Source organism: Opisthocomus hoazin, chromosome 4 (assembly GCF_030867145.1).
Source record: "Opisthocomus hoazin isolate bOpiHoa1 chromosome 4, bOpiHoa1.hap1, whole genome shotgun sequence".
In the NCBI taxonomy this organism is placed as follows: domain Eukaryota; kingdom Metazoa; phylum Chordata; class Aves; order Opisthocomiformes; family Opisthocomidae; genus Opisthocomus; species Opisthocomus hoazin.
This window is the reverse complement of record NC_134417.1, coordinates 38319369-38344184: the sequence shown is the minus strand read 5'-3', so window position 1 is coordinate 38344184 and position 24816 is coordinate 38319369. Positions and strand designations below refer to the sequence as shown.

General features: G+C 48.2%; 1 protein-coding gene across 3 annotated transcripts in view; it reads right to left on the bottom strand.

Annotated features, from left to right (window-relative positions):
• The window catches only part of AMPH (amphiphysin), a 125231-nt gene extending 102623 nt beyond the window's left edge, over positions 1-22608 (bottom strand). For 2 of the 3 annotated variants that reach the window (XM_075418607.1, XM_075418608.1), the window contains exon 1: positions 22332-22603. In XM_075418607.1, coding sequence (XP_075274722.1) covers positions 22332-22400 — 69 coding nt within the window. In that variant the 5' untranslated portion in view covers positions 22401-22603. Of the gene's footprint in view, positions 1-22331 lie in introns of all 3 variants that reach the window. The other variant, XM_075418609.1, reaches the window with a different exon arrangement.
• Positions 22609-24816: the final 2208 nt, after the last annotated feature.

Here is a 24816-nt window from a genome sequence, read left to right as displayed (position 1 = left end):
TGGGGACTGTACATGTGACCGAGAAACGCACTGAGAAATGCTCATCAAAGGGAAAGGAGGGAAAAACCTTTGATCTCATTTTTAATAAACCCATGTTAGGTTGTCTTCTTTTACAACATAAAAAACCCCCAAACATCCTTTTTCCAAAATATGAAGAAGCCAGCCTGTGGGGTTTTTGTTGTCTGTTTTTAGTTAAACACATGAACATAAACAGTTTGCATTTATTCTGCAGAAAATCAAAGTAGGGGAAGACGGTCTTTTATGCTGGTAATTATTTGGGTCTATCGTACACTTTCAGCCAGGCCTCAAGTAAAGTGAAGCAGATAAGGTGTTGATGTGCACAAAAAGAGAAGGGAGCAATCACACTGCACACACATTCCACGTATCATCAACTGATCAGTACATGCAGGGAAGGAAAAATTAGCAAGATTAAAAGTGGTGACAGACGGCCCCAAACTGATCTATTAAGCCCTCTGTATTTGTGCGTAGGCGTTCGTTGCAAGGGGAGAAAGCAAAAGGCTTGAGCAACTGAGCCTGCGTGCACCCTTGCAAACAGAATCACAGAATGGTAGGGGTTGGAAGGCACCTCTGTGGGTCATCTAGTCCAACCCTCCTGCCGAAGCAGGGTCACCTACAGCAGGCTGCACAGGACCTTGTCCAGGCGGGTCATAAATATCTCCAGAGAAGGAGACTCCACAACCTCCCTGGGCAGCCTGTTCCAGTGCTCCGTCACCCTCAGAGGGAAGAAGTTCTTCCTCATATTCAGGTGGAACTTCCTGTGCCTCAGTCTGTGCCCATTGCCCCTTGTCCTGTCACTGGGCACCACTGAAAAGAGCTTGGCCCCATCCTCCTGACACCCATCCTTCAGATATTTAAAGCATTTATTAGGTCCCCTTGCAGCCTTCTCTTCTTCAGGCTGAACAAGCCCAGCTCCCTCAGCCTCTCCTCATAGGGGAGATGTTCCAGTCCCCTCACCATCCTTGTAGCCCTCCGCTGGACTCTCTCCAGTAGCTCTTCATCTTTCTTGAACTGGGGAGCCCAGAACTGGACAGAGTACTCCAGATGAGGCCTCACCATGGCAGTGTAGAGGGGAAGGAGAACCTCCCTCGTCCTGCTGGCCACACTCTTCTTGATGCACCCCATCAAAGGTGGGACAAAGTCAGTGCCAGGCATTTCCCCCCAGCTGGATCTAGTAGCTGCGCAGGTTTACTCAAATTTGCTGAAGCAATTGTAATTAGCCACAAAACTCACAGTATCTTCAAATAGGAAATATTGATTGATGCAGGCCGTGGGTAGGTCAATCAGGGAAGGTCAGTCACGAATTTTATGATCCCAGGACAGATTTGCTGCTGGCATAGCCAGGCCAACTCCCCCAGAGCAAGGAGAAACCCCAGCTTACAACAGCTCAAGATCTCACAGCGTGGCTTCTGACATCCTCAAAGTAAAAATTGCTTCTACCTCAGAACAGATGTGTCCACACTACTACACCTATAAGCACAGGTGTGATTTGCAGAAAGTTCTGCAACCAGCTACAACTTAAATCCAGTCCCATGCAGGGCCAGTACAGAGAGCACACCTACTATTAAATCTTGTGTTAGAACAGTGAACTGTGTTATATTTAACCTGCAGAGTCTCGTGCTGCTGCGAATAAAATCGGCATGAGCAGAATCAAATCTCTAAAGGATAGCTACTATAGTGATTTGATATCAAGTTCATCACAATTTGTAATAGGCATAAATCCTAAATACTGTGATGGATGTAATCTGTGTTGCTTAATGCGTGGCTCTGATGTGAACTCTTTTATTCTGACTAAACTCCCACACAATTCAATTAAAGATCAGGTTTTGTACTAAAACAACTCAAAAAATTAAAAAAAGACAGAGGGAATAAATGGAGCCTAGGTGGGAAGCTGGTTGACACTGTATTTTTGCACATTTCTTCCTGCTGTATGTACGTGGGAGTAACCTGCATAGTCCACTATATTTCCGTAAGATGACTGATAGTGTAAAATACCTTATGGTATGAGTATGAATCACAGCGACGTCCATGTTGATGAAGGACCATTCCCCTGATTTGTCCCATGCAAATCAACCACTGCTTTTTCTTTGATGAGGAAGAAAGAGCTCTATTACTCCTACGGCTGTCAGAGACCAAAGAATCAGTCAGATCCCAGATGGGAGTACAGGCAATTTCTCATGTCTCTGGTAAAATTAACTACTGCAGATTTTATGGACTAAACCACAATATACGCCCACACATCCAGGATTAGAAAACAACCCGTTGTTTTGAAATGATTATGCTCTTTACTATAGCTCAGGTTTACATAACAAAGGGTAACTGGATTTGATATTCTACAACAGATACTGTCTCGCATTTTCCAGAAGAGTGTAATTGTAAATCTTAACAATTTGTCATTTTTTTTCTAGTACAGCTATAAAAATATTTCATGTCAGACACGCTGGTGTTGATTTTTGTTCATATTTGAACACCTAGTGCTCTGTTTTCTTATTTTTCAGTAAGTGGGAAGATATTAAGTTGTCAATTTTCCCTTTAATTTTAAACAGGTAGCCACACTAAAACTTCAACTGTCATGAGCAGGTGCTGGCCTTTGTCAATCATCATGTCACTTTAGTCCTGTATAAGCACTATCTTGTGGGTATCAGACCCAGCTTCTTCATTGTTTGCTAAATGATAAATGCTTTAAGGCTGAGTTCTTTAATTCTCATAGCATCATACATTATATAAAAGTTCTCCAGCCATCTGTTTGGGTTCAATTCATATTAACACGAGTGCACTTGCTCTCCATATTGGCATAAAGTTATGACCAAATTCTCTTAAGAATACAAACATGAAAGACAATTTTTTTTATCTTAGTTCCTAAGTAATACTGAAAAGGACATTGTAGAGAAGGTAGCATGTTTTCCTAAAACTTGAGACAGGAGTTGCATTTTGTTGTGGAACAAGATCTACAAAGAAAATCTACGTGTATCCCATTCAGGACAGACAGACCCTTACAGCAAACGTGGTAATGCAGGGGAACTTCGCTAGTAGCTTTTTATCTTGACCAAACATTGGTTGTCTACCAGCTTCCTGTTGCAGCCAACATCCCACGGCAGGCCGGTGTTCACTTAAGCTTCCCAATGATTATTCTCATTCACTTCAATGGATGCCCAGTCTGACCACGTATCAGTGCCAAGCGTATGCCTTTTGCACGTCCTGTTTTGAAACTGTTCCGCAACTTTATTGTTGTGCATCAAACTAGTCTGGCCCTAAAGTCTTCTCTTTGTGCACAATAGCATTATCATAGAATCACAGAATCATTACGGTTGGAAAAGACCTCTAAGATCATTAAGTCCAACTGTCAACAGAACACCATCATGCCTGCTAAACCATGTCCTGAAGTGCCATATCCACATGTTTTTTGAACACCTCCAGGGATGGTGACTCCACCACGTCCCTGGACAGCCTATTCCAATGCCTGACCACTCTTTCAGTAAAGAAATCTTTCCTAATATCTAATCTAAATCTCCTCTCATGCAACTTGAGGCCATTGCCTCTTTTCCTGTTGCTAGCTACTTGGGAAAAGAGACCAACACCCGCCTCACTACAACCTCCTTTCAGGTAGTTGTAGAGAACGATAAGGTCTCCCCTCAGTCTCCTCTTCTCCAGACTAAACAGCCCCAGCTCCCTAAGACAGTCCTCATAAGACTTGTTCTCCAGACCCCTCACCAGTCTCATTGCCCTTCTCTGGAAACGCTCCAGCAACTCAGCGTCCTTCTTGTAGTGAGGGGCCCAAAACTGAACACAGCACTCCAGGTGCGGCCTCACCAGTGCCGAGTACAGGGGCACGATCACCTCCCTACTCCTGCTGGCCACACTGTTCCTGATACAAGCCAGGATGCCATTGGCCTTCTTGGCCAACTGGGCACACTGCTGGCTCATGTTCAGCTCGCTGTTGACCAACACCCCCAGGCCCTTTGCCTCCAGGCAGCTTTCCAGCTACTCCTCCCCAGGCCTGTAGTGTTGCATGGGGTTGTTGTGACCAAAGTGAAGGACCTGGCACTTGGCCTTGTTGAACCTCATACAGTTGGCTTCAGCCCATCGATCAGTGTCCAGATCCCTCTGCAGAGCCTTCCTACCCTCCAGCAGATCGACACTCCTGCTCAATTTGGTGTCATCTGCAAATTTACTGAGGGAGCACTCGATCCCCTCATCCAGATCATTGATAAAGATGTTAAACAAGACCAGCCCCAAAACTGAGCCCTGGGAAACATCACTCATGACCAGCCGCCAGCTGGATTTAACTCCATTCACCACCACTCTCTGGGCTCGCTCATCCAGCCAGTTTTTTTACCCAGTGAACTGTACACCCATCCAAACCATGAGCAGCTAGTTTCTCCAGGAGGATGCTGTTGTAAACAGTGTCAAAGGCTTTGCTAAAGTCCAGGTAGATACCATCCACAGCCTTTCCCAAGGTCAGGGATAAGAAAATGACATGCTCTCAGAACTTACTTTGCTAATACCATAAGGACCAGACTAACCACGTGTAGGATGCAGACCCAATTTTTCCCAGGTGAACACAAATGCAATCCCTCTCTCCTGCAATGTACAGAGATACCCCCCTGCCCAGGTGTAGGGCTCTACACCTTCAGGTGAGACCTTGCCTCATGCCACACCACATGAAGGCTTGGAGCACTCCTGCTTTGCCAGGGGACACACTGAATGAAGATGAGGATGCAGACGCAGAGTAACCTAAAACTGTACTCTGTGCCTCCCCAGAGTCACCATTTCTAGACAACTGAGGGTGGAAACCCCCCATACCACACTTAACCAGGCACTAGTAGCACAGAAGGGCACATTCAGAAATAAGGAACTGAGTTAACAACCCTAAATTAAATGGGGAAAGTGGGAACTGAGCTCTTTCAAAAGTCTCAGAGCTGAAAACCTTGGATGAAACATAATCTCTATTTAATGCTGTTCAGTAGTACAGCAGGTCATTTTGGCCTGATAGGAAACCACTTGCTCACTACTGGTATAGCTAAAGCTAGTTTGGATGTAAATATAACCTGTTGGTGTATGTATCTTACAGTGGAAAGGAGTTTGTGACTCTGAGAAAGCCTTTCCCCAACTTTCTACTATTTCCACTTTTTATTTTATAAGACTTAATAAAAAACACAGAAATTCATTACAATCCAGCAGAGGTGTTTCTTTGTCAACACTCACTGATAACACCTTCCTTAAAGCAGAACTGAAAATACCCTGAGCTTCAGATAGAGAGAGAGGAGGAATAACAAGTGCTTTGTTTACATTTGAGACTGACTTTTCACTGCCTTGTTTTCAGATCTACTAAATGTGCAAATATTCCAAGATGCATTAATGTGTAAAAATTTGCTTGACTGGCAACCGCCTTCATGCGAGTAAGGAATCTTTCTGTATGATTGTATGTAAACAAAGAATCCTTCTCTGAGCCAGAGGAGGGGAAAAGTCTGTGCCGGGTTTATATTACTACTTCAATCCCGCAGGCACTTCTGATAAGAGACACTACTGGGCAACCCAACACCACTATTAAACAGCATACTTCCTGGGAAGCCTTTGGTGTAGGATGGGCTGCTGATGGGTATTAGCGGACAGACATTGGTGTAAGTGCTTTGAGTCAAACTGGAAACTGGATACTAGAAGAGGGGGAAAAAATGATTTACTGCTCACAAAAATAGATCCTGGAGAGAAGTGACTTAGGAACCTCGATACTGCACAGTGCCTTCTTTAAAATACACTTTTTAATCAGGTTCAATTTTTTAGAATTCTCTTCCAGATAAACACTGCATATAGAAAACAGCCTTCACTCTAGAAACCAGAACTAGACACCAAAATTTGAGTTAAAACACTGAGCGTAACACACCATACTCAAACTTGCATTCATCCTGCAGTCTGCAAACACGTGTTCTTGATCCAAAATTTTTTCAGTCAGAGCTTGCTCCTCCCTGTGCTGCCATGTTACTATGCCATGACTCTAGGAGATGTAACTCATTAAGCAGTTAAGATGCAAATCAACCCAAATTCTCGGCCAACTTCAAAATTGCCATTTATTTTTACTCTAATATGAAACTTTGCCCAAAAGATGCTGGCATTATGCTTGCAACAAATACAATGATGGAGTGGTGCTACAGGAAAACACGATGCCAGGGTGATGTTAAGAATAAAACCCTCATCAGCTCTGCAAAACATCAGCGAGGTTTGCCTTCTCTGAAACACGCTTTTTAGACCCTGGAAGTACAGATTTCATAGGAAGGGGTTTTTTTAGTACAAGAACAGAGGGCAGAAGCAAGTTCAAAAGCCCTTGGGGTACACACAGCACCTTGACTTCACTGAATCTGGAGTGACAGGATTGCTAGGCTAAACCCTAAGGCCAACCTAAGTTGGGTGAAGCTCCTGGGGGCTCAGGTAGAGCTCCCAATAAAAACATAGCTTGTGAATGGAGCCCACTGCGGATTCCTTCAGCTTGCACATTTGCACTTCATGCACTGCTGTCTTCATTACTAAGCAACTTTGCTCTTCGTTTCCCCTTCCCTGTCTTTCAGCGTTTCCCCAGGTACCCAGCACTGCCTATGTGGGGTGCTGTCACTTCATTCCCAGCTTCCCACCACGCTGGGAGGACCTTGGTCAGCCCTGCAGACCCTGAGGGAACAACCCTGCTCCAGCAGTACCATCTGTCCCTCCTCTCATGCACAACAGAAGGCAAATAAAACAAAATGAACATTCAGTACTCTCTGAAAGCCTGCAACGTTCAGAGGCTCAGTGCCGATTCTTAAATGCACAATCATGTCTGAGGAGTGCAGCTGTACTCACCTACCAAGTAACCAGATGGTGCAACAGAAGTTAAATCGTTTTCTAAATGGATTTGGTGGTCAAGTGTGCAACAACTTATTTGGTTAGACCTACAAGAAGAGTGGAAGGGAAAGAGAAAGCAGCAAGGAAAGGATGATGGGAGGAGAGAGACAAAGCAGGAAGAAGGGAGATGAACAAACACGAAGGAAGATAGAACTGATACTAACTCTGCCCACACATTTTTGCTGAGAATTAAGCAGGACAACGTTTAGAGATGTGCTACGAGGAAAGATTTGTTTTGGCAGTTTGCAAGACTGTCACATTATAAGGAATATGTTCATTTCTTCACTAATTAATCCAGAGACTATTTGAGAATATAGAGGGAGGGCTGGACTATTTTTTAAAATCAAGACATTTCCCTGCACTGTTATACTTCCACATTTCCCAAAATCCAAATTCCGTATTTCAAATTCATATCTCATCTCTAGCCATTCGGCTTGGTTTTGGACCTCTGCCAGCCATCTTCTCACCTGGACATTAACCTCATTCTGTTGTGGTTGTTTTCCACTCGCTGCTTCACATACAATGAATCTGCTCCTCCACCGCCTCCTGAAGGTGGTCCCGCATTGGCCGTGCTGTGGTTGCCGCAGCCAGCCACCCCCTGCCTGCCTGGGGTCCCCTCGGTTGCCAGCAGGCACTTTTCTCCCTAGGCCTTTCTTGCCTTCACAAGGTCGGCCGTGGGGACATCTGCCCTAAGCCTGCACCAGACCAACCTGCCTCTGGACTGCAGCCGTGCTCCTGCCTCTCTTCAGACCTGAGCACACCCATGAAATTTTCTTTTCCTTTGTTCTGATCCTAGCACTTCTGTTTCCCCTGTGATAAGAATGTAGTCAGCACACATCTGAAAAACGTGAGGCAATCAGTTAAATTCTTTCCTCTCTGATCAGCCTCATTAACCATTCCTTATAATTTTTACAGGGCTAAAATTTGTCCTATACTTAAAATTACTGATAATTTTATTTTGAAAAAATTACTTCATGCTTACAGCAGATCCATTTCAGCAGTGTGCCTTATATATGTAAAAAGTTCACCCAAACTGCATAGAGTGGTCACACCAGTGTGAAAAGACAAACCAACAAGGATTTAGGTGACTATGGCAAGCTGCACAACCAGAAGCCTAGTTTAAATATAAGCAACAGCTTCCACACACAGATCTGTACAGGTTTAATAACAATACCACATTTTTCTTTAGTCTTCTACACACCCTGCATGAAAGTAAGTCTTTAAAGAACCTTCTGAATCTAAACCTAACATATGCTTTTTATGTGAAAAATCAATGTCATCTCTCAGATCTCAAAGGCTGATTATTCTCCATAGAATATGGATCACCTTTATTCGAGCTTCTTCTCTGTATGCAGTGTTTCATCTCCTTCCACTTTGTGCTTAATGTGTATTTAACCCTCGTGCATGTGGGTCACTGAACTGGGCTTTGCCGAGACATAAAGCGCGAACCACCAATAGAAATAACGGTGTTCCCATGGCACTGCAGAGCATCACCTACCTCAGCTACGCACCGCTAACCCCTCATACCTCTGTAAGGACACAAGCAAATGCTTACTGATGGTCACAGTCGAGAAACGAAATTCAGATTCTCTGTGTTCTTTGGGCAATATTTTATCAAACCGCTATTTTGTTTTTCAGATTTAAACCTGGGAAAAGCAGGATTGACAGTTTCTTGTCAGCACGTTCAGGCATGTGTGTACACACTACCAGGACAGCATTTTGTGAAATGTTTCTGGAAAAAAAACCCAAACATAATCAAGGTTTGTTTGCTAATCTCGACGTTTTTCAAACGGTTGTTTTAGTAACAGCCCAAGACTTTGGCAGGCCTTCCTCTCCTCTTTTGTATCATACATAAAGAGGATTGATTGCAGTTCACGGACTGCAGCACTGGCCTCTGTATCACTACAAAGCACAGATTTAGCAGTTTTATGGTACAAAACAGCGGGGTGAAAGCGACTCCAAGCTGAGACTTCAGGGGAGCATCAAAGGAATTAATCTGTTACAGATGCAGGGAGAACAACGCAGAGGATCTTTTCTGGGAGTAAGCAGGAGCTTTTTGTCAGAAAAAAAGGTGGAAGAAAAAGAAGGCAAAACAGCACAAACAACTCAGGAGTAGTAGCAGAGCACCAGGATTCTGAGCCCAGGGACTTGAAGCGTGGTCCAGCCCCTCATTTCTCTGTGCCCCCACCCATAGAAAGGCCACTGAACTTCTCTCCCATTACCCCACCAACCTTCTCAGAAAATATCTAAACAGAATTTTACCAACTAAGTGCGTGTCCACACCAGTCCTCAATTCTGCAGAATCTCACAGGTGCTCCTGTCTATAGAAAACGAAGAATAATTACTAAGAAAACAGAAAGGTAGAGCAGCCGGGAGAAGGAACACGCTATTTCCTGCATTAGCTTTCTCATAACATAAACGGACACTTCAGAAATGTGTTATATGTGCCTTTACGGCACGCCTAAGTTTTACCTTGCCCTCCTAAAGAGATGAATAAACTCCAATTAGCAGAGACTCAACATGACAAAGTGACACAATTGCTTTTCCAAGTTGGTCATTGGTTTATAATTCTGGCAACTATTGCCTAACTCGTCACTCATTAGGTCGGGAACAGATTATCTTGTATTCAACAGCAGCAAAGGCTCAGTGATGCACAGCACTGATGCTGCAGAACACTTTGGGAAGAGCAACCCAGCACCTGAAACACTTCAGACTGGAGGCTCCAAGCAGCTGAGTTTGCAGCAGAGCCTAATGAACTAAACCAAACAACAGTTCCCTAGGGAAAACGCTCTCCGTGTTGAAGGAGCAGAGCCATCTGCTACCCCTTTTCCCCATGCTCTGCAGTCCCTGAGGTGAGCAGGAGGACTGGCATAGCAGGCAGCGACTGCTGCCTGATCACAGGTTTTGGCAGGCATGAACCCCACTGCGCATATTTTAGGCAGGTGAAAAAAATCCCCCTGCCAACTCCCAGGTGAGTTGAGGGAGCTATGGTCCTCTTCACGTGAGCAACTGCAAAAAAGCATTAAATAGCATCTTTCACCCTTTATTTTCATTTTCTCCCAAACTCGGTACTCTGCTACCCCACACTTGCTTTTACTGCCTGGTGAGCCAGTAAGAGGGGCTCCCCACAGCCTGGCCTGCCGTGCTGAGTTGCTGCAGGCAGGGTGGGCACAGGCATGCTGCTCTCCCCTCCACGCTCACCCCCACCTCACACTTGCCCCTGCTTTTCTCTGCCATTTATCCACACTGAAATATCTCACTATGACAGATGCTGAGTGGCCTCCTCCACAGTTCCTCCCAGCCAGCGCAGGAGACTTGGGCTACTGAGATGAAAAATAAAGTGTATTCCCCTTTCCTGCCCTCACTCACTGCTCTCTCGCTCTCACCGTCCACAGCAGCTGGTTGGACCAGGGGCCAGCAGCACATCCTATTCTAGGAGGCAGGCGCCGGTGATCAATCTGAACCAGGAATTCCTGGATTTTACAGATATGCAGGTTATCACCACCCCTACGTCTCTTCACTACGTGCCCTTAAAGTCACACTCTTCATTGCGCCACAGCAGGAAGGTGGCACTGCACTGCGGGTGGCTGCGGACCACTGATGATGGCCCCACTGACGGCTAGCATGGGGCAGACCATGGGTCAGAAACATGGGGTCTCAGAACAACAACGCAAGACAGAGGATCAGCTGCAGGAGCAAGATGTAGTGAAGAAGAGAGCCCAGAGCCAAGCCCAACAAATGAGCAGCACATTTTTTAAAATTTTATTTTAAACAGAGCATCTAAGCAAAGTGTAGAGAGAACGCTAGAGGAATGGACACATGCTCAAGAACCAAAAAGGAAATAGGAAAGAATAAAAATTAAAAGATGAGATTGTCAAGCAAGAACAGAGGAGGAGGTCACTTTGATCTTAATATTGCTTTGGTCAGTGAACATGGAGATACAGATCCCCATGAACTGAAGAAACAGCACTTTCTTGACTTATTGGAAGCTAAGTGGCAACGGGGAAAAGTGTATTACATAGTAACTCATAGGATCATGGTTAACATATGGGCAGAAAACTTGAACGGGAGAATTACCTTCCCTCACACAACAGGGAAAACATCACATAAGAACGTAACAGGAAGGAGCCCTGGGGGTTTGCTCTCCCCTTTCTTCCAGGCTTGGCACCCAGATAACCAGAATCTACCTCTACCTTCTAACCTGTACATTAGAAACTAAAATAATTGAAGGCGATCAATAGTTTAGTAATAACTACTATTTGGCCTGGTTGGAATGGTCATACAGTAACTCCAGTTACGTCATACGGAAAGCTGATGTGAGAGGAAAACCATTTTTGTATTTTGAGGCAAGAAGAAAGAACACGCTCTTCTACATCAAGGAAAGCTAGAACAAGGAACAACGGGCATGAACTGCAAAAAAGAACACTTACATAAAGTGAGAAGAGAACTTTCTGACTGGAGATGCCTAAGCAATGGCATAGATCATTTTGGGGAAGCTGCAAAATCTTCACCATTACATACATAAAAAAGTTGGTGAGAAAATCACTCCTAAGCAATAATTTTAAGTACAGTTGGTTCTGCTTTCCTTTAGAAGAATGGGCCAGATGACCACCCGCACTCTTTCTTTTCTAGAATTTATATGAAAAAAGAAATTTTAAAAAAGGGAAACTGAAGTTTTTGTTATACTGGAGCCTGAAGATAGAAGAATCTGGGCTGCATAGTTTAGATCATACCATTCATATGACAAATTATTGCATTCTAATTGGTTCTGTTGGTAAACTCTGAGATTAACAGTTAGCTCTTCAGAGATAAGGTTGCCTCTTGATAGTGTGTGCTTGTGCCAGCAGGGCCCTAAATGTTGAGGTCTGTCATAATACTGTAATGACTTCAGTGTTCTAGATTTTACAGCATCCGTGGGGCCAATGTTTAAATCATTAGACAGTAATTTATTTTTATGAACCTGAGGTTGCTAGAACCACATAATCACATTACATGTAGGTCAGCACAAGTAAAATGCACGTAACTTGCCTTTCACAAATATGTTCTTGTATGCAGACACCCACCTCCTGCCTCAGAGATGACATCAGTTACAGAACACATGATCTGTACAGAATCACCAAATTTGCTTTCCACGAGTAGGTGAGTATCTTTTCCTTTATGGAATCTCCTCCTTTATAATTTAAACACTAGTTATGCCACCAAAGTTCTCACAAACTGGAGTATTCACTGCTTTAACTTTTGGATGAAACCAAATATACTACCGACTAGAAGCTCAATGTCAAAAAATCACATTAGTTGGATTTTCAAGAGCCACTCAAGAAACAACCCTTACCAAACCTGAGTTTCCTGAAGTGTTGTGACAGCAACAACTGTGTTGATAATGAGAGCGTGGTCAAACCCTGGCACAGGCTTCCTGGGGAGGTGGTCAATGCCTCGTGCCTCTCAGTGTTTGAGAGGCATTTGGACAATGGGTTAAGGTACTTAAACACATCCCGAGGAAGGCCCCAAAGCTGGGGCAGGGGCTGGCAGGCATGTCCTCTGAGGAGCGGCTGAGGACTCTAGGTCTGTCTGGTTTGGAGAGCAGGAGGCTGCAGTGCGACCTCCCTGCTCTCTGCAGCCTCCTGAGGAGGGGACGTGGAGAGGGAGGTGCTGAGCTCTTCTTCCTGGTGCCCAGTGCTGGGTGGGAACGGCTCAACAGGAGGACCTGACAGGAGAAAACATTTCTTTATCGAGAGGGTGGCCAAACGCTGGCACAGGCTTCCTGGAGAGGTGGCCGATGCCCCAAGCCTGCCAGTGCTTGAGGGGTGTTTGGACAATGCCCTTAATACCATGATTTAAATGTTATTCAGCCCTGAAGTGGTCAGGCGGTGGGACTGGATGGTTCTCGTATGCCCCTTCCATCTGAACTCAGTCAGCTCTTCACTCCGCTTCACATTTAACATATTGTGAAGGACCTTCTCCAGTGACTGGGAACTATTCAGTTTTCACCTGATTTCATTAGTAGAAGAAAAAAATAAAAACCAAAGCAGTAACTCAAAGATGATAGATTTTAAAGTAGCTCTCTGAGGATGGATACCTGGGAGTCACCATGTACAGTTCTCAAAAATGTCTCCCCAACAGCCAGTGGCAACCAAAGAGCAAGCCAAGTGGGGATATTAGGAAGAGCAGAGTGAACACACCCCAAAATATTGGTCTCCTGCATATTTCCTTCATGTCTCCAGTTGCTGAGTTGCATATGAAATCCCAGTTTCCATCTCCTCCATCTCAAAAGCACATAGTAAATTTTAATAACCTGCTTCCTCTCCCCGCATGCAGGGCACGAGGGCCACCTTCGTGGAGCACGAGCAGCAGGCACCTGGGCAAAGTGGCCCTGGCAAGGGCCATGCTCAGTGCTGCAGAGGAAGGCAAAAAACCCCCAGAGAGCCTTGCTAGCCCACGGTGGGGGAAAAAAAAGCCTTCCTCCCCGCAGCTGCAGGGCACAAGAGGCCATCCTGGTGGTGCACGAGAACCAGGCAGTAACCTGGCCCAAAGGGACAAGAGGAGCTGTGACAAGTGGTCATGCTCAATGCTGCAGAGGAAGGCAAAAAACCCCCGGGGACCAGTGCCAATGTGCCCCAGGGGAAAATTCCTTCCTGACCCCAGCACTGGCAATCGGCTATTCCCTGAGCATGGGAGCATGACCCAGCTCCTGGTCCCACAGGCTGTCATGCCTCCCAGGAGATGCCCAAGTCCTACTCTCCCTCAACGTGGAGCCATCTCAGGAGCTTCCAAGAGTGGCCAAGTGGCCCCGGCTTGATGGACCTTGGGGTCAAGAATCCTTCCTACACATGATGGGACACCAGTGGATGCTCCAAAGCCCTGGGAGCCCTTGCAACATCTCTGCAACCCCTTTCTTACAGCTGCTGCCCCTGGCTCTGGAAAGGAGGAGGCCAGAGAGCTCTGCAGTGCTCCTCAAGTGCTCCTGCAGAAGGCATTGCCTTGGTGGTTCTTGTCATGTCCTGAGGAGCTGGCATCTGTTCCCTGAGGGCTGAAGCAGCATGTGCATCCATGAGCTGGGCTTTGAAGGTGGCCGCGGCAGGAGCTGGCCTGGTGGTGAAGAAGCTGGCGCAGCCTTATCCAGCCTCCAGTCTTCCTCCCTGCAAGTAATTGGAGCGGCTGGTCCAGGACTTGCTCTGAGCTGTGTGTGGGCTGCGTGGCAGGCAGGCTGGCCGCAGGAGCCAGGAGGATGCCCATTTTCTCCTGGCCTGGGCCACTGTGACTGCTGTGTTGCAGGGTGGTGGCACTGTGACAGGGGGGTGACATGCAGCCCTGCCTGCCACCCCTCTGCCCAGCACCCTTCCTAGCATCGTAGAATCATAGCATCATTTTGATCGGAAAAGACCTTTCAGATCACTGAGTCCAACCGTTAACCTAAGGTGGCCAAGGCCACCACTCCACCGTGTCCCTAAGCACCACATCTCCAGCGTCTTTCAGTCCCTCCAGGGCTCCACTAATGGCATTCCCATCGAGTGCTGTATCCAGCCCCAGTCCAGGCTGGAATTCTCAACTTCCTTGACAATCGCTCTGACTGACCCCTCCAAAAAGACAGGTCCCATCTCTTAGCCAGTGGAGATGGGTACGTTTTGGAATTGCAGGTGGAACTTGGCTGTCCTTTTCCCTTAACAATCCTTTTCTCTTGATTGCTTTTCTTCCCTTGTTTGGCATTTCCTGCTTTGCACTTTCATTGTTTTTAATTTCTTTTCACTTCCTCTCTTGCTTTCTTTAGCTTTGATTTCCTTGTTTTCTTTACTTTTCTTATCTTTGCTTTCCTTATTTTTGGCAGTGAATTTCTTTCACATCAGTTTTCATCATGTCATCCAGGAAAACCCTCAAAACACTGCCACACCTAGATTAGAACTCTCTTTCTCTTGTTTTTCTAAATCTTTTAGCCTTTCAGAAGAAATGGCTCTCACCAATGTCTACCTATCACTAAGGAGGAAAAACCTCTAACTAACTGGCAGCAGGAAAACAGGCCCAGCAGTCCCTGTTTCCTCAAGAGCAAGAATTTGAAGAATGAGGTGCAGGACCTGTCCCACAACAAAGAGGGAGAGGAGGAGGAGGAGGAGGAGGAGCAGAGCGTGGTATTTTCCAAAGTCTTCCACTTCTTGATGCTGGTCCTACTACTTTTGGCCCTCCAAGCATCACTCTGCTGAGCTTCTTGGCCAGCAATGGGCAAGAGAGCCTGAGAGAGCCAGGGCATGAGTGCTGCCTTGGAGGTGCAAGAGCAGCTGGCAAGAACCCGGCCGAAAGGGCCCAGAGGAGCTCCAGCAAGGGGCCGTGCTCAGTGCTCCAGAGGACAAGAAGCCAGCCCCGGGGGCCCCCCTGGGGGCCCACCCTGGGACTCCAGAAAGCTTCCTCCCCCCGCATGCGGGGCACGAGGGCCACCTTCGTGGAGCACGAGCAGCAGGCACCTGGGCAAAGTGGCCCAAAGGAGCCCTGGCAAGGGGCTGTGCTCAGTGCTGCAGAGGAAGGCAAAAAACCCCCAGAGAGCCTTGCTAGCCCACAGTGGGGGAAAAAAAAGCCTTCCTCCCCGCAGCTGCAGGGCACAAGAGGCCATCCTGGCGGTGCACGAGAACCAGGCAGTAACCTGGCCCAAAGGGACAAGAGGAGCTGTGACAAGTGGTCGTGCTCAATGCTGCAGAGGAAGGCAAAAAACCCCCGGGGACCAGTGCCAATGTGCCCCGGGGGAAAATTCCTTCCTGACCCCAGCGCTGGCGATCGGCTATTCCCTGAGCATGGGAGCAAGACCTGGCTCCTGGTCCCACAGGCTGGTCACGCCTCCCAGGAGATGCCCTAGCCTTCATCATCAACGTGGAGCCATCTCATGGGCTTCCAAGAGTGGCCAAGTGTCCCCAGCCTGATGGACCTTGGGGTCAAGAATCTTTCCCACACCTGACAGGACACCAGTGGGTGCTCCAAAGCCCTGGGACCCCTTGTAATATCTCTGCATCCTATTTCTTATGGCTGCTGCCCCTGACACAACAGCAGATGAGGACGGCGAGCTCTGCAGTGCTCCTCAAGAAGGCAGTGCCTTGGTCTTACCACTGCTATCAAGCTGAAAAGTTCAGATAGCCTCTGGCACCTCCAGGAATTGGTGGTTCCTCTCATCTCCAAAGGGTCTCGTGTCTCTTCCCCAAACGCTGAAGCTGGATTTCCATCCATCAGATGGGCTTTGAAGGTGGCCCCGCCAGGACCTGGCCTTGCAGTGAAGCAGCTCCCGCAGCCTCGTCCAGCCTCCAGTCTTCCTCCCTCCAAGTAACTCCAGAAGGTCCTCAAGGACTTCCTCTGGGATGTCCTTGCAGTGTGTGCTGGGTAGGTCGTCCATGGCACATATGATGATGTCCCTTTCATCCTGTCCCAGGGCACTGTGACTGCTGCGTTGCCGGGCAGTAGCCCTGTCACATGGGGGTGACATGGCCCCCCTGCGCAGCCCTGCCTGCCACCCCTCTGCCCAGTATCCTTCCTAGCATCATAGAATCATAACATCATTTTGGTTGGAAAAGATCTTAAAGATCATCAAGTCCAACCGTTAACCTAACACAGCAGGGTCCACCTCTAAACCATGCCCCTAAGCACCACATCTCCAGGGCTTTTCAATACCTCCTGGTCCCACAGGATGATCACACCTCCCAGGAGATGCCCAAGCCCTACTCTCTCTCACCCTGGAGCCATCTCAGGGGCTTCCGAGAGTGGCCACATACCCCTGGCCTGACATACCTTGGCAGCAAGAATCCTTCCTGTGCCTGGTGGGACACCAGTGGGTGCTCCAAAGCCCTAGGACCTCTATTAACATCTTTGCAACCCCTTTCTTATAGCTGCTGCCCCTGACTCAACAGGGGATGAGGACGGCGAGCTCTGCAGTGCTCCTCAAGAAGGCAGTGCCTTGGTCTTGCCACTGCTATCCAGCTGAAAAGGCCAGATGGCCTCGGGCACCTCCAGGAATTGGTGGTGCCTCTCATCTCCTCAGGGGCTTGCAGCTCTTCCCCAAAGGCTGAAGCAGGATTTCCATCCATCAGATGGGCTTTGAAGGCAGCCCTCCCAGGAGCTGGCCTTGCAGCGGAGAAGCTGCAGCGGCCTCATCCAGCCTCTGGTCTTCCTCCATCAGCCCTTGCCAGGTAATTCCAGCGGCTCCTCGAGGACCTCCTCTGGGATGTCTTCAAGCTACCCCCAGGCCAACTCTGGCAGCAAGATGAGGAGGCTGCTCCCTTTTATCCTGCCCTGGGTCATTGTGACCACGGCATTGCCGGGCGGTGGCACTGTGACACAGGGATGATGGGCCCCACCCACTGCCCCCCCACCCAGCATCCTTCGGAAGAAGGCTTTTGGGGTGCTGGCCCTGAGGCAGTCCCCATACCCAGGACACCCAGGGGCTGTCCCTGCCCTTGGTGTCCATATGCACTGGGCCCAGCTGCTGGGCATCCCTGACGTCTCCTCTGCCACTCGGCCAACAAGCAGAAGCCTCATGCTCTTCCTCTTCTCTCTGGCCATGGCAGAATCCAACGTTTAAGCCTAGTAGCGTTGCCCTCTCTGCACCAGAGCTAACATCCATGAAGCTACCTCTGTCTGCCTAGTCCTCCGAGCTGGAGGACCACAACTGCGGGAACACTATCTTTCCATTTGTGGACACTGAAAGTGTAAGAGACCAGTTGTATCAGTTGAACGAATGTAGGTCCACAGGGCCTGATTGGATTTATCCCAGAATACTGAAGGAGGTAGCAGACGTTACAGCAGGACCTCTTTTAATCATCTACAAAAGCTCTTGGGAGTCTGGGGAGGTCCCCACTGACTGGAAGCTAGCCAACTTATTGTAGTTTACAAGAAGCGCATGGGGGAAAACCTAGGGAACTACAGACCAGTTAGTCCAGCCTCAACACCTGGAAAAGTCATGAAGAAGATCACACTGGGTGCTACTGAAAGATGTTTGAAGAGCAGTGCAATCATCAGGCACAGTCAGCATGGATTCACAAAGGGAAAGTCCTGTTTAACTGACGATATCATTCTCTGATAGGGTCACCCGCCTCCTGGATGAAGGGAAGGTGGAGGATGTAGTTCCTCTGGACTTTAGTCAGGCTTTTGATACTCTCCCTCACAACATCCTTCTTGACAAGTTGTCCAGCTGTGGGATGAGCAGGTTCACGCTGCGCTGGGTGAAGCACTGGCTGAACGACAGAGCTCAAAGGGTTGCAGTGAACAGGGCTACACTTGGCTGGCCACTGGTCACCAGCAGTATTCCACAGGGCTCAATTCTAAGGCCAGTTCTGTTCAATTTTTTTTTTTAATCAGTCATCTGGAGGCAGGATTTGACTGCACCCTGAGCCAGTTTGATGATACCAAACCAGGAGGTGCTGTTGACTCTCTCAAGGGACAAGAGGCTTTGCAGAGGGATCTGGATAGGTTGAAGCACTGGGAGATCATGCATCGCATGAAGCTGAACAAGAATAAATGCCAGACTCTGCACCTGGGACAGAGTAACACCTGACACCAGTCTAAACTGGGAGAGGAGTGGCTGGAGAGCAGCCCTGCAGAAAGGGCTCTGGAGGTGCTGGACGTTAAGGTACTTGAACACGTCCCGAGGAGGGCCCCAAAGCTGGGGCAGGGGCTGGCAGGCATGTCCTCTGAAGAGCGGCTGAGGGCTCTGGGTCGGTCTGGTTTGGAGAGCAGGAGGCCGCGGGGTGACCTCCCTGCTCTCTGCAGCCTCCTGAGGAGCGGACGTGGAGAGGGAGGTGCTGAGCTCTGCTCCCTGGTGCCCAGTGCCTGGTGGGAACGGCTCAATGCTGCGTCCGTCAGGGGAGGGTCAGGCGTGACAGGAGGAAACATTTCTTTACCAAGAGGGTGGCCAAACGCTGGCACAGGCTTCCTGGAGAGGTGGCCGATGCCCCAAGCCTGCCAGTGCCCTTAATACCATGATTTAAATGTTGGTCAGCCCTGAAGTGGTCAGGCGGTGGAACTGGGTGGTCATTGCAGGTCCCTTCCAGCTGAACCATTCTATTCACTCAGAGGTGCTGGGTTACAGAAGAGAGGACAAGTAGATAACTAGTGCTATACACTGATTCAGCAGCTTAAATTCAAATTTCCAGAGGAACCTAGGGATACAAACTCAGCCTTTTCATCCAAGCAATCCTGTCCTCAGAACTGACTCAGCCAGCCTCAGTTACCAATACATCTGCTCAGGTTTCAGTATAAACAGACATTTAAATGCATCAGTATTTCATTTACTTTTAGGACTGGGATGTAGACTCCTAAATTGCTCTGATGCTTTTAAAACTTTAATCCAGATTCTTCAGATAACTATTGGCAGCCTACAGCAGATGCTGCAAGCTCAGCATGTCCACAATTCCAGAATTTTAGGGGGAAAGTCACTGAAGGAATGCAGGGAAGACCAGTGTAGTTTACAAGATGGGACACTCATTGACTCAAAAATCAGGGTGCCAGGGTACATATGCTACCACTAGAAGTACCATCTTCTGGATGATGTGAAAAATGGGAGTACCCAATTATTATTTGTAGTCATTCAAAAAAAACAAAAGAAACAAAACAAAAAAAAAAAAAAAAAAAAAAATCACATTTGATTTTGAGTACTAGCCTGGTCCAGCCCGTTTTGGACAATTGCCACCTTTCTCTAAGTAGCACTTCAGTTCATGAATTCTTGCTTTCTTGAGTATTATACTATTTTTTTCATGTCATTTGCCATATCAAGCCATTGACACATTTACCTCACCCATTTCCACAGTGTAGAGTGATCTAAATTTTTCTGGAATCTTATAAGAAAAAAACACGAGATTATTGATGCTTTATCAGAGATGGATGATTGCTTTTGTTTAAACTAGGAAAATAATATCAAAGGATGCATCCATGCAACTCTCAGATTTAGCACTTCTAACGCAAGACAGATAGATTTGCCCAATATGAGATATTTTCATGTCAGTTACGTAGGTCTTGTCATATAAATAGCGTCTAGACACGCATGTATATGGGCACATGCACCACCTACACTGTATAACTCAAATTTCTCCTAGACTGCAAGGAACTGAAGATAATGACAGCATCCTTAGTAAAATAGTTTCCACATATGAAGGTTTATGTTTTACAGCCACTCCATGCTTTTTATACATATGTTGCATCAATAACAAATAATAGAAAACTATGTATAAGTGCAATTGACTACCAGGACACATCAAGTAAACTGAAGGTGCCCAAAGCAAATATAAGCAACAAGATAAAACTCAGAATGTATTTAAAATCTCTTAAAGCCAGTGTGATATTACATACTTGCCACAGCGCCATCTTATTCACACCATCAGAAATCAGATAAATCAGACTTCACTCCTAGATACAGTTTACTTGTTGTCATCAAGTACCCAAAGCAAACAGACAAAGGACAACCATTCTGCATCATTCCCACTTGGAGATTTTTTTTTTTTTTAAAGTAAAGTTTTAGCAAAAATAATGAAGGATTTTATGTTGTATAGCCATAAAGGAACTCAAAGTTAACAGGAAGTGTAGGCACAAGGGAACAGATGCGCACAGCTCACACGACAACTACATATGCATGCCATGAAGAGGCACACATGGATACAGAGCCACGCGGTACTGTGACCCGCTCTGTGTCAGGCCACTAACAGCTTTCACTCCCTGTAAATAACCAATGTTTGGACCCATTGACATACGAAACAACCACCACAGATGCCATAATGCAGCCAAAATTGCCGGATGTCTGACTGCAACACACGCAGATGAAACCAGACAAATTTTCCCCTTGTTAGGGTGGCTGATCACCAACCAAAGGTAGAGCTCAGGTTAAGGTGTGCTCTGATGTACCCACGCATTTCTGTAAGCAAGACCTCCCATGTTTGAACAGACACACCTGGAAGCGGTAGGCTTAGACCAATGCTATACCAGATGGTTTATCATAACAGCACTGACAAAGACACAAGGAAACAGCGTTTTTAGGCTTCTACTCCAACTACCGACCCAGCTCAGCTCGCATCATAAAGTCATCAGATCTCTTCAAACTATTAATGAGCGTATCGTGTGTTTTACTCACAAGCAGCTGCAGACCAAACCTGCAGGAATGGAAAGGAACCATGACTCGGTACTGAAAAGCCTCGTGCTGTATGACCTTGTGAGCTAGACAGGAGCATCCAAAAGGGAAAATCCATCACTTGCCTGTGACAGCCTGAACTATTGCATTCTTAAATAGTACATGATTACCTATGAGACTTTTCTGCATATTCATTGTCGCAATTTTTATTCCCTTTGAGCTCTGCAGCGTTCAACGTGCGGCAAGAAGCAAGCGAGGATTTACAGGCAACAAAGTACAAGAAACAGCGGTCACATTAGAGATCATAGAATCGTTAAGGTTGGAAAAGACCTCCAAGATCATGAAGTCCAACCATCACCCCAACACCACCACGCCTGCTAAACCATGTCCCAAAGTGCCACATCTACACAGTTTTTGAACCCCTCCAGGGACGGGGACTCCACCACTGCCCTGGGCAGCCTGTTCCAATGCCTGACCGCTCTTTCAGTAAAGAAATTTTTCCTAATATCCAATCTGAACCTCTCCTGACGCAACTTGAGGCCATTAATACAGATACAGGCGTCCTTCACCCAAAGCCTTTGCCTGCAAGACGCAAGTACAATAAATAACCTCCTTGAATTCTCCAGAGCCCCGCTGCACATCACATGTAACAACAGAAGATGCACACCGGAGGGGTATAAAGGTTTTATTCGCCCTCAGAAGAGCTGACTTACAACGCTAGCTGACCTACGACGCGTGCTGACAATCCCAAACTGATGACAAACCGCACCAGCGCTGCTGGGGATGCTGCGTGCAGCCGCTTGCTGTCACGGCTCTACCCACGGCCCTGTCCTGAGGCACCGGCCAGCTGGGAACGCGCCGCTCCGCGCTGCGGACCCGCACCGGTCGGCTTTCGCTGGCGAAGCCGAAGGGAAGAAGAGACGAGGCCGCGCCGGCGGCGGTTCCACCGAGCTCCCGCGCATCCTCCGCGGCCCGCTCCCAGCCTACGGCGGCACAAGGAGCCCCGGCCAGCCCCGCCGCGTCCCCGCAACCTCCCCGCAGCCGGGGCGGGGGGGTGGCGTGTCCCGAGCACCGCTCCAGCCGGCGATGAGCCGGCAATCCTCTTAGGAGTAGGCGAGGCGAGGCGAACCCCCCGCGGGGAGCCCGGCTCCCCCGTGCAGCGCGGCCAGGCGGCAGCCGGCCCCGGGCCCCGCACCGCCGAGCCCCGGGGAGGAGCGGCCCGCCGGCGGGGTGCGGGGGGGCCGGCGCGGGGAAACGGGGCAGTTACATAACGGCGTGGCCTCCCTGCCCCCCCCCGCACCCAACGGCCCCGCGCCCCTGCGCCCCTCCCCAGCCCCCCCCCCCCCCCTTCCCCCCCCCGCACCTTCTCCTGGGCGCGGTTGAGGCGTTTCTGGACGTTTTTGGCGAAGATGCCGGTCTTCATATCGGCCATGGCTGGCGAGGGCGGGGGGGAAAGCGGGCGAGGCAGAGCCCGGCGGCGAGCGGCGAGGCGGGGAGGGATGGAGGGATGGATAAAGGGAAGGAGGGCTCGGAGGAGGAGGAGGAGGGCCTTAAAGGCACGGCGGGGAGAGGCGGGGCCGCCGCCGCCGCCCCAGGTGAGCCGGAGCTCTTGCGGCACCCGCCATCTCCCCTAGGAATGAACGGCCCTTCCCAGTTCCCGAGGTCCTTCGACGCCTTGCGCTGGGGTTTCGGGGTGCCGCACCCCAAGCCGGGCTGGCGGGAGCGGCCGTCTCGGGTTGGCAGTGGCCAAGCTGCTCTCGGCATCCCCCTCCGAGCCGTCGCTCACGCCTGTCCCGGTGGAGCGGCCAACAGCAATAAACTGGCCCCAGACTGGTGTCAGGTTTTGGATCTCATTCCTGAAATTACAGCTTCCAGTCGATGCCAGAGGGCAGTCGCAACAAAAGTCTCCATCCTCCTGAGCACCCCAAAATCTTTTAAGTACAGAACGGCTCAGCGCCGGTCACTCGGGGTTAGCAAAGCCAGCCTTCCTAGGTTCCACGGCCCCACATTCCCTGCTGGCATTTGTTTCTGCTGTTCGGCCAAGCACGGAGGTCCCTGGCCCGGAGAGCAGAAACCCAGCGGCAAACACAGCAAAGCGACACAAGGCAAAACACGGGAACTCCAGGCTTGGAGCCTGCACCTATGTGCTTCCGTAGGGAGCTCTTCTCTGTTGGTAATAATTTTCACTGGTTTTTTTGACTGGTATAAAACACAAGCCAGAAGGTCTTGTACCTCCCAAAAGAAAACGTCTCCTGTGCCGCGTAGGTCCAGCTGTGTTTCCTGAGACCTTGTGTTTCCCACATCTGCCCATTCCCAGACCTGCACGACACATTTTCCCGTAGTGTTAGGAAGCGGATTTAAAATACCGACCGCAGCAGTAGCAATGGCAATTAAGAAATTGTGATCTATGTAAAGGTAGGTGCTTACTTAATTCTCATGTAAGCATCTTTCAAAAAAAAACCAAAACGACTCAACAGAACAAAACAAAAGCAGAAAAACAAAGAAAAGGCGTCATAGCAACCAAGAAAACTATTTTATCCGAAAGATCGCAGGCAGTCTCTCATAATGCTGTTAGGCTGGTGAAAGATCAAAACAAAATCCCAGTGTGCACAGGGCTCCCAGCTTCTTTGAAGTAGTTTTTCACATCTTCTTCACAGTTTGTCTTGCTGGCCAGTTTGGCATCTGATTCCAAAAGGATCACACCGCTTCAGTAATAAAAAAATCATGAAAAGAAGTGGTCTTCACTTTGATCACTCCTGCGTTTTCTTCACTAAAAGATAACCGAGGTCGCACGTCTCAGCAGCACAGAGCGTGTTTGGTGGCATTCGGGCTGTGAGGAGGAGGAAGGACACCCCCCCACGCCGTTTTGTCACCTGATGTAACAGTAGTAGATCACTCACCGCTGAGCCCGAAAATGCTTTTCCATGCCGGCGGATGAGGAGCGTGAAGGTGCGTGGGCTGTACTCAGTCACACAGCCGGTCTCTTCCCCCTCCGCCAGCCGACCCGTGCTGGCTTTGCCCCGCTGAGCAGCCTCGGACGACAGCCAGAAATGGCTTTTTCGCCGGCCAGTGTGTGAACGTGCCCGTTGTTCTCCATCAGTGAGATTTTGGAAAGTAATTATCAGCAAACAACCAAGCTGACATCTCTCTACAGCCTGTCTGTTGTATAGAACATTTATTGTAAATCTCTCCTGAGAGGAAACTTCGCCATTAAGATGTGTTTTAAAGCAAATTTCTTCCTCTGTGTTGCTGGTACTTTAGTCAGAAAGAGACGATGTTTGGAAATGAAGAATTGTTTTCTACACTTTACCTTGCTTGTTTTCTCCTTGTATTTGTTGTGTTATTGTTTATTTGGTGTGATTCTAACATGAGATTTCTCTTCAGGTTCACTCTTGAATAGCAGGGATGATCAGTCATTCATAGAAAAATGCTCCTAATGGAGTGGTGATTTTTGAATGCAAAATCTCTCAGGGGAGAGCAGGTCAGTATTACCACTACTGTTACGCCACCACTTTTGCCAGGTGATGGTCGCTTTTCACCCAAAGTGTTTGTCAGAAAAAGAAGAAATCTGCATCACTCCTGACTCATCAACAGCATGGTTTCTCATCACACATTTCTGCTTTTCTGAGCACCCTTCATTCGTGTAAAGCAGTAAAATTAGACGACACTGGTCCATAGGAGCCAACTTTACAACATCGATAAGAGAAAAAAATTGGCAGGTGTCTTGCAGCCATTCCCACTGCAACGATAATTACAATACAGATATCAACTGCTTAGGGGTAACACGGCGACTTCCACCTCACAGGGCTCTACGAACAGCAACATCCTCCCAAAGACATGGCAGATAA